The 10,722-nt window shown below is 42.2% G+C and overlaps 1 protein-coding gene across 3 annotated transcripts in view; it reads right to left on the bottom strand.

Annotated features, from left to right (window-relative positions):
• Nucleotides 1–10,722, bottom strand: part of ZC3H12B (zinc finger CCCH-type containing 12B) — a 310,431-nt gene that overhangs the window by 21,023 nt on the left and 278,686 nt on the right. For all 3 annotated transcript variants that reach the window (XM_069100388.1, XM_069100387.1, XM_069100386.1), the window contains exon 2: nucleotides 421–1,190. In XM_069100388.1, coding sequence (XP_068956489.1) covers nucleotides 421–1,016 — 596 coding nt within the window. In that variant the 5' untranslated portion in view covers nucleotides 1,017–1,190. The remainder of the gene's footprint in view (nucleotides 1–420; nucleotides 1,191–10,722) is intronic.

The raw sequence follows: 10,722 nt of genomic DNA, 5'->3' as shown, positions 1-10,722 counted from the left end.
CGTTGTCCAGAGCCCCCCCCCCCCGGCTTTGAAAAACCCAGATGTTGTTTGGTATGGATACAATGGTTGGACAGTTTGGAAAGCTGTCTACTAGATCTGTTTCTGTCTTGATAATTCTGCCTGTATACTTTGAAGTTCAGGGTGCTGACCTTTTTCCCCTGAACAAGGTAAACAATATATGTCTGACTGATTAAAGTAAGCTTGTTAACCCATTTTGAGTTGCTTTCCTTTATCAAAGCAGATCCAAGAACCTGTATGCGCAGACACCCTGGGGATGCTGGGGTGCTTGCTGCTACAGCCACCAGGTAACAGGGACTGGCTTTTGCCTTTCTTTCTATCTAAGTTATTAATAAATGACCAACAGATGACATTTCCTTACCCTGGGTTGGTCTCAGAGAAAAGAAAAAATGATAGCGTTACCTCATGGCCACGTTACTTCCATCTATGACAACAGGTCTCAGGTTTTCGGTGTTGTCAGTAATCTCGTCTTCCAGGGACAGCTCCGGGCTGGTCACATCCCTGGCAGCATGGCTGTGTTCAGCTCCTCCACTCTTCTGGCCTTCTTCCTCACTCTTGTTCCCTAGCCTCACAAGTTCAGCCAATATGTCATTGATGAGGGCATCTGGGCCCAGTTTGCTCAGAACAGCTTGAATCTGTTCCCCAGCATAGCCGAGTTTTAAAGCAAAGTCCATTTTGGCCTGATACTCCTTGTCCACGGGGGGCTGCTTGTCCTCTTCAAGCTTTGGGTCCTGTAGGGTGCTGCTGTGAGAGAAGCTGGGTTGGTCCAGGCAGGGGGAGCGGCAGAGCTGCCGGTGTGGCTTGGGGGGCAGTCCTCGTTCTTGCCATTGGGAGTGGTTGGGATTTTGCAAGCCCAGCTGTTCAGGCTCACTTTCAGAGCTGGTCCAGTCGTCAGAGTCAAGGCTACAATCCTCAGTGGCTCCCTGCTGAGGGTTCCTGCCTTCTTTGGAAGATCTCTTCTTCATTCTTAGCATCTTCACCAGGAACCAGACCGTCATCCCGTTCAGCTGCCAGCCAGGGGTACCGACTCCTCCTTTTCACTCCCCAAAATGCTTTGGCTTGATAGTCGAAATCATTCTTTAGGTTGAGTACTTCAGCAGTATGGATAGGGATTTGTCGTTCTAGTTCAGTTTGTTTGAGTGTACACAGATCCCTCAAAAGATTCCTAAAAACTAACACACATATGCAACAATTAATGTGAGTTACATTCCCAGAAAAGGTCTGGAATGCAGAGACATTATGGTTCCTTGGACTCTTGATTTCTAAGCTTAAACTGTCTGGAATCATCTGTCAATTAAAACAAAATAAAATATACAAAACCCCAGGTTACCTTATTCTCCAACAATCCTAGATATAAAAAATTTCATTGGTAGCAATGAGGCTGAGTTTCTGTCCACAAAGTAAATTCTTAGCTGAAATTAAGTGTTTGTCACGACAACTTTGGGGAAGGGGAAACATGACATTTAACTCTAAGCAGGAACAGATTTCTGGAAATCCTGTCTTCTCTTCTACTAGCTCCTGTATCTGTCCCTTCTAAATAAGATTGGGCACAGAATTCAAAAGCTCATAACCTTCTTTCTCACTGTTCTTCTAGAGACAACGTCATCTGGGGGACAGGTAAGCCAACAGAATTGCCTCCATGTGTAAAAGCCTGTAAGGGTCATAAATAGAGAGGGGAATTCCAGACAATGCAGAGCATCTATCCAGGGTGGAGTTTCTTTGTTGAAACTGTTCAGTGAAAGGAGAAAGCAAAATATGGACTGAAATTGTAAAATGATTGGGAGAGCAGATCAAAAAGAGGGTATAAGAAGTTGTCAGACGATGAGGTTTACACAAATTTGGGAGCTTCTCCATGCCCCACCATTGCTGATCGAAAACACTTCTTTCCCTTGCTCTCACAACGTATTATGATGTATCCTAGAAAGATAAATCATGTTAAGTAACAAGTGAGACGTTGCCTCTTGGTGGATAAAAAAAATGAGAAACTTTCTTTTAAAAAAATGGTCGTGAGTCAATACTAACACTTCAGGTTGCAGAAATTTAAATAAGGCCCGATATTGGTTTTACTGTTACATTTGAAAAATATCACTCATGGGATTTCCTCAAACATTCATGTCAATGAGGCTAAGCTGGATTGAGATCCCTTAAAATCAAAGAATGTCGGAGCTGGAAGGGACCTCAGAACCTAGACTGGTAGAGCTGGGAAGGGCCTTAGAATCTAGAATGTCAGAGTTGGAGGGAACCTTAGAACTTAGAATGTCAGAGTTGGAGGGAACCTTAGAACTTAGAATGGCAGAATTAGAGGGAACCTCAGAACCTCAACCACAAAATGTCAGAGTTGGGAGGGGCCTTAGAAAATAGAATGTCTGATTTGGAAAGGACTTTGGAACTGTGTATTATAATGTTAGCAATGGAAAGAACACAATGTAAAGGACTTTTGAACAAAAAAAAAATCCATAGCGCCAAATTTTAAAGGTAGCCGAGGGATCATTTAGTTCACATCCCTTATTTTACAGAGAAAGAAACTGAGTCCCAGAAGAGATGACTGGCCCAAGGTCAAACACTGAGCTAATAGCAAAGCAAAGAGTCAAACTAACTTAGTCTCTATTGAACTTGGAGGGAAAAAAGTCCTTCCTTTGCAAATAAACCAAGATCAACAGGTAGATGTTCTAAGGGTGGAGGAGGGGTCAGATTTTAGCTCAAGATTTAAAAAACAACAACTAAGAACTTTCTTACTTTGTAACCTCTGTGAGCCAGTAGGAGCTAGTTCATGTATCTCTTTGTATCCCTGGCACTTAATTAGGAGTCTTACACAAACACTGAATAAATATTTATTGGGACTTTATGACACTAAAGGTCAGCAAGTTCAATCCTCATTTTATTGACCAGGAAACAGAGGCCCAGAGAAGTTGATTGACTTGTCCACAGTTGCACAATGAGTGGCAGAGCCAGAATCTAAATCCAGGGTCTCTTACTCTTTATTACAAGGCATTTAGTTGGGTAGAATGTGGGACCTGGAGTAGGGAAAACCTGAGTCCAAAACCTGCCTCAGACATTAGCCATGTGACCTTAGGCAAGTTAACTTTTCTATGCCTCACTTTCTCCATCTGTAAAATGGCCATATATACCTGACAGGGTTTTGGTGAGGCTCAAATGAGTTTATATATATAAAGAGTTTTGCACACCTTAAGTGTTATATAAATGCTAGCAGCTGCTATTGCTATTATTATTATTTGTTGTTGTTATATTACCCTGACTCCTAGGCTTGAGCTAAGATTAAATGATAACTTATTGGAGATGTCTTAGACAGAATACCTCCATATAGGTAGGTGGTAGACTTTGGGTCTTCTCAATTCTGAAATCTAGGATGAAATAGAATATTTCTTAACATCTAGAAAATCCTTTAAATGACTTTTCATTTTTATTGATGTCTTTGGTTTTTCTATCACCTTTACTTACAAATATATTGCCCCCTACCCTTCCATGCCCATTGAGCCAATCCTTGTAACAAACCAGAAAGAAAGGAGAATGAAGCAGTTTAGCAAAACAAATAGAACGTTCAAGTCTGATGGTATATGAACTGGTCTATACCTGTAGTCAGGGGAAGAAAGGGAGAGAAGTGTCACTTCTTTGAGGCAAAGTAATATAACATACTATAGAGGCAGAATGCCATAGTGGATAATAAGCTGGCATTGGAGCCAGGAAAACGTGGGTTCAAGTCCTGCTTCCAATATATAATGACTTCGCGACCCTGGCCAAGTCACTTCCCTTCTCAGTTCCATAGGCAACTCTAAGACCGAATCGGTAGAGAGAATTACCCCATGAAGGAATCCCTTATAACAGTGAAATACAATCATTCCAGACCAAACTATAACTCTCTAAAGACTGTAAGCCCCAGAGAAAGGGCTGTATTGGTAGGGCTTCCTTAACGTAATCCCTGCCCACAAACATCTTACATTCTATGGATATGTATAGCCTTTGTCAGACTGCAGGTCGTCTTGGGGAGTGGGGAGGGGAGAGAGGCAGAGAAAATTTAAAACTCAAAAGCTTATAGAAGTGAATGTTGAAAACTAAAATTAAAATAAATTAATTTAAAGAAAAACAAAAAAAAATCTTATATTCTAATGTGAGGTGGGATATATACAAAAGTAGGTCCATATAAGATACATATAGGGGCAGCTAGGTGGCACAGTGAATAGAGCTCTGGCCCTGGAGTCAGGAGGACCTGAGCTCAAATCTGACCTCAGACACTTAACACTTACTAGCTGTGTGAACTTGGGTAAGTCACTTAACCCCAACTGCCCTGCCTTCCTCTCTCCAAAAAGCAAAAAAAAAAAAAAAAAAAAAATATATATATATATATATATATATAAATATATACACATATAAAACTCAAAGATAACCTTAGAAGGGAAAACACTAGCAATTGTGTGGCTATGTGTGTATTTGTATGTGAGATATATACACGTCATACACATGCACATACATGCATACATTCAGATATATAACACATGTATGATACTTAGGTACAACACACACACAAGTCAAATACACAAGTCAGTACACACCTACACACACATATCACACATATCCACACATACAGATATACAGATACAGATTTATATCATGTGAAGTAAGCCACTGACAACACACATGCTTTGATTTGACGCCCCCCTGCAAACCTTCACAGCAGTGAGACCCAGCTAGAGAACCCTCACCAGTTCTAACAGGCCCACAGTTCGGTAGCCCCAAACGAGCCTCTTTCTAGAAACAAAATTTGTCGGGGATTTCTAGTTACCTTTCCCTCATTTCGGTCAAGTCTGGATAAACAGGAAGTGGTACTGTCAACAGCATCTGGGAATCTCCAAGGGTAGCTGTGGGTCTCCTTTAGCAAAGAAGAGCTATTTTGGAAACCCTTCAGGAATACAAAGGGTTAATGCCATTGCCTGGGAGCCGAGCAGGGCAGATGTTCACTCTGTCTGGGTACCAAGGCCCCTGAAACCAGGATGGTCCCCCACATGACTTCGGAAGTTTCTAATAAAGTATTCACGAACACTCGGATACATTGCTTCACTTTCACTTCTCCATTGATCTTGATTATTCAAAATCTGAAGCATGTTTCCCCTTTTCAGTTTGTTAGACATTTATAGATCCTAGTCAAAATGTCACTGCACTGACAGGAGAGGTGGGGTGGAAGAGGGCTGGACTGGCAGTTGGGGGACCCTGGCTTCAGTCTCAGCTTTACCACACTTGCTGCCTGTGTTACTGAGGGCAAGCTATTAGCCCTCTCTGGGCCTCAATTTCCTAATCTGGAAAATGGAAGATTTAGGACTAGCCTTTCTAGCTCTGAGCTCTCAAATTCTTTGTTCTAAAGTTTCTTCTTCTAGTTCAAATGTTCTATGTTATGCAGATCCGTATGTCTCATCCTTCTGAGATCCCCTCAAAGTTCCAGCCTTCCATATTCTATGTTCTAAGATTCCTTCTGTTTTGACCAGCCTGTATCTTCTGTTCTAATGCCCCTCTCAGTTCTGCCTATCTGTGTTCTAAGGTCCCTTCCAGTCTGACCATTCTTTGTCCTATGCTCAAAAATCCTCTGTGGAACATTGCATTTTCCAGGTTTCTAACCTGGGGTCCGGAAACTTGTTTGGAAAACAATCTCTTCACAGTTGCTTTTCTTTGTCACCCTATGTATTTCTGTTTTATTCATTTTCAAACACGATTCAATGGAGGAAGGGTCCCTAGGCTTCCCCACAGGGGTCAGGGTGGCAGAGAAGGTTTAGAAGCCCAGCCTGGCTCTGCCACTCTGCAATCTATTCAGCAGAGTTGTTTGATGGGCCAGCCTCGAAGACCGAGCAACTGCTTATGAAGCCAATTATTTATTTACATTGGGAATGAGAGACAGTGTCCACAAGACATGACAGTCACCCAAAAGCACTGGTGACCCCTGGTGAGTTACTGAAGACTGCACTCAAGTCTACTAATACCCACAGTAATCAACTGCTTTCTCTTTTGCTTGGTCTCCCCTTGTGTCAACACCAAAAGCTAAGTAGGCCTCCTTCCTGCAGGCCAACAGCCTGTTGAGAGTATGACATATGCAATACTGAAGTCAAAGCCCGGGGAAACCCCACCAAAGAGAAAACCCCAAATCCTTTGATCTTCCTACCAGCTGTAAGGGAACATTTTCTACCACACACCTTTGAAGTAGTAAGGAGCAAGAATAAAAAAAGACCTTAGATTTATCACCAGAGGCCTTAAACTAGTATATTTTAAAAAAATTACAGTAGCTGTTTGTCTGAAAACCAACCAGTACAACAAAGAGACCTTAGACTCTAACAACCTTGGAGACAGTCTGGTGTAGTGGACGGAGCACTCTCAGAGACCGGTGTTCTAGTCTTGGTTCTGCCACTAACTGGCTGTATAACCTTGGGAAAGTCTGGTCTTCTCTTTAGGCCTCAGTTTCCTTATCTGTAAAAGGAAAGGATTTGACTAGATGGTCTCTAAGGGCCCTTTAGCTCCAATATTATATGTCTTAAGGTTCTTTCCGGTTCTAATATTCTATGTTTTATGGTCCAAGATCCTTTCCTTAGAATGCTAGTTCTATTGGGGGTGGGGGGGAAGAGAGGGAAGGGGACAGTTCCCTTCATAGGATATTAATTCTAAGGAAATTAATTATCTGCCTTGGAATTAAAGCTTCTTCCAATTCCCTCTTAAAGTATGGAGGGGATCCTAGGCTCTCCAAGCCTCTGCCAGTAGAGGTCCCAAATAGCTGGAAAGGCTATGAGAATGGGCATGATGGTAGATGGGGTTTCTGGAATCTGGTACCCATTTGAGCTAGCTCAAGAGATGCCATCATCAGAAGCACCATCACTTGGATTTCTTTTAGACACTATAACTCACCCAGACCATCTCCTAAGGCACAGAGGGGCTGGGATTTGGATAAGCAGAAGGTATACTTATACCAAAGAAAGGCCCTCTCTGGGCCTCAGTTTCCCCATCAGTAAAATAAGGAGGTTTGACTAGCTGACCTCCAAGGCCCCTACAACTCTAGATCTAGAAATATATATCAAGGACATCAGGGTGTGAACTTCTTAAAAGCATATCAATGGATTCAGGCTATCCCTGGTGAGCAGACAGAGACCCCTCCACATCTTCTCATACTGTGTTATTCTATGCCTTCTATAACTCCTTTATGAGAGCTCCAACCAAGGAGCCTGGTGCCTTTCTCTGGTTCATTTATTTGGATGAAGAGAAAGATGTGATCTTGGCTCTTCTTTTTGGTCAGGAGCTCATGCTTATCATTAATACAACTATTAGTATGGGTCATTGATAAATGAAGTAGATGAATATGGGCAAAGAGAAATGAATAGGGGTGGCTAGGTGGTACTGTGGACAGAGGGCTGACCCTGGAGTCAGGAGGATCAGAATTCAAATCCAGCCTTAGACACTTAACACTTACTAGATGTATGACCCTGGGTAAGTCACTTAACCCCAAGTGACTCTTGGGAAAAAAAGAAATGAATAACTGTACAAATATGAAGGTGAATGGGGGGGGTTCCATCTTGATTTGTGACAGATGCTGTTAAATATTCTCATTTTTAAATTATTATTGGTTAACAGCATATAAAAGAAATCCCAAAGGACCAGTAACTCGGCTAAGTCACATTTAGTCATATGAAATTTAGGATTGTGCAGAGTTTGTTTTAAGGTACCAATAGCTTTGTCAGTAGCATGGTAAGAGCACTGGACTGAAAGCCAGACATTCTGGGGTCAAGTCCCAGCTCTCTGACTTGGCACCTTGTAATGGGAATGTAAATTTTAAAGATCTTCCCTGCCCCTAGGCTAAAGTGCACCTGGAGCCTGGGGTGGGAGGCTTGTTTTTCAGTAGATACTTTTTGATTGGGCAGTGGGGTCAATAAGGTTGTTACATTCTCTGAGCCAGGAGAAGGCTATATAAGCCCTGATGTGTAGCTTTGTTTTGGGGCTCACTTTGAGAAGTGTTCTGTGATTTGATCAGATGAGACTCTGGGAAGCCGTTGTTGAGAGCCGCCCCCCCCCCCACCTTTGAAAAACCCAGATGTTGATTTGGTATGGATGTAATGGTTGGACAGTTTGGAAATCTGTCTACTTGATCTGTTTCTCTGTCTTGATAATTCTGTCTGTATATTCTGAAGTTCGGGGTGCTGACCTTTTTCCCCTGAACTAGGTAAACGATACTTATTTGACTGATTAAAGTAAGCTTGTTAACCCATTTTGAGTTGCTTTCCTTTAACAAAGCAGATCTAAGAACCTGTGTTGGCAGCCACCCTGGGGACGCTTGGGGTGCTTGCTGCTACACACCTGTGTGACCTTAGTCAAATCATTTCCCTTCTATGAGTTGGTTTCTTTTGTAAAATGGGAATAATAATATTTACAAATCCCTGTCCCCTAGGGTTGTTTGGAGGAAAAAACTTTTCTTTCAAAGTTCTGTGTCATCACCATCAGTGTCATCCTCAGATGTCACCTCCCCTTCCTGGGCCTCAGATCAGAAGGTTTGACTAGCTGGCCTCTGAGGCCCCTACCAGCTGTAGATCTAGGGTTCTAAAATATTCCATCCGCCTATTACAAGTCACAGTAATTAAGTTTTTTCACTGTGCCAGAAAAAGCTAGAAAGAAAAACAAAGTAAACAAAAGACAGGCAAAGCAGATCTGACTTTTACAGAAACTGAGGCACACATATGTACAAATACTGCAAAATGAGCCATCAAGGAATTTTTCCAGAATGATGGAGGGAGGCCGGACAGGGTCCCTAACATTTGTTGAAACATTCCTCTTCCCTGCAGGCTGGCCCAGCCACCTCCCTGCACCACCAGTCCAGCCAAGCCCCAATCCTTCATTCTTAAAATAGAGTTTATTCACCACACATTCATTCAGAGCAATTTCACAGGCTCAGGAGCTACTACGGAAATGAATTTTTCTTTTTAAAAATATGCTGAGTAATAATCTATATAAGGGACAGAATATTTTTGGCTAAGTGCATAGAGCCCAAACGCCTGCTGTTCTAAGTGTTTGGGGAGCTAAGTAATCACAAGAATGGGGCCAGTAGGGCTAATGATCTCAGATTCAAAACTGGCTTCTCTACCCCCACCCCCCACTCTCCAATAAGTACTAAACAAAGGGCCAACTCAGGATTTTTCACATAGTAGATTATCTGTGGACCACTTACAATTCCTGGGTGGGTGATGAGCACAGGGAGCGGAAATATTAAAATGTTAGCCAAACAGTATAGGGGGCAAGGGCCGCCTCCCCCTGTCCATGCTAACAAACAGACCAAAAAAGATTTGGGGATGATTTATGTTGGTGCCAATTTTCCACACCACTGTACAATTTTCTTAGCCTAGCCCAAGATAAACCAATTCGATGCATATTTATTAAGGACCTACAATATCCAAGGTACAAAAATGAAATATTACCTACCCTCCTGGACCTTACAGTCTACATAGATCAGTGGATGCAAAGTGTGTGTATGTGTGTATATACATGTATGTATTGCATGTATATTAGTATGTATAGTGTGTGCACATATGCATGCATGAGTACATGCACATGTGTATACATAGTGTGTGTTTTGTGTATATGAGCACATATATGTACATACACATGTGTATACATAGTGTGTATATGAGCACACATACGTGTATAGAGTGTATGTGTATATATGTGTGCATGAGTGCATATGAGTAAATATGTGTGCGTATACAGGTACATACATGTGTATATAGAGTGAACATGTGTATATGAGTACGTGTGTATGTGTATACACATATATGTCTGTATATGCATGTATACAGTGCGTGTCTGTATATAAGTAGACATGTGTATATGCATATGTATATGCGTATCTACATATGTATACACATGCATGTGTACAGATATAGCTATATATGTATACATGGCTCCATATGTGCATGCATGTACCTATGTATGTGTGTATACACAGAGACAGACAGACAGATGCAGAATAATTGATTTCAAGAGGGTGAGAATGTTCAAAATCGGGAGGAATCAGGAGAGTGCCATGCTGGAGGTGGGTCATGAGCTGAGCCTTGAAGGAAGTTCAGGGTCTTTCCAGGCAGAGAAGTGAGGAGGGAGGGCAGCCCAATCCAGGCAAAGGTGCAGAGGTGGAAGATGGAGGAGTGTGCACAGGACTAGGCAGCAGACCAGTGAACTAGAACTGAGAGTGTGGGAAGGAGAACGTATGCTACAAGCCTGCTTTTGTCATTAGGAGAGTACACAGCTCTGTCCTGAGTTGCTGCTCTCAGAAGTGGTACAGAAAGCAGGTTGGAAAGGACCAAAAGACGTGACAGATTATTTGCGAGGAATGAATGAATGAACGAACGAATGAAATGAATGAATGCTGTTGTAGTGCACTGTACTGAGAAGCAGTGACCTGGGTGATAGTTCCAGCTCTCCCACTAACTTGCTTCCAACTTGGACATTCTCTCTTCTAAGGTCCCTTCTAGTTTTGACATAGTATTCAAAAGTTCCTTTCCAGCTCATCTTTGTTTAATATGTATTCTAATATACCTTTCAGTTGTGACATTATGTTCCAAGGTCCCTTCCAGGAGTGACCTTCTATACTCTGTGTTCTAAAGTCCCTTCCAGGTGTGACCTTCTAGGCTCTGTGTTCTAAGGTCCCTCCCAGGTGTGACCTTCTAGGTTCTGTGT

Source organism: Petaurus breviceps, unplaced genomic scaffold (genome assembly GCF_028583685.1).
Source record: "Petaurus breviceps papuanus isolate PSGF00001 unplaced genomic scaffold, PetGlider_PUasm1.0 400, whole genome shotgun sequence".
NCBI lineage: Eukaryota > Metazoa > Chordata > Mammalia > Diprotodontia > Petauridae > Petaurus > Petaurus breviceps.
This window is presented reverse-complemented; position numbering and strand designations above follow the sequence as displayed.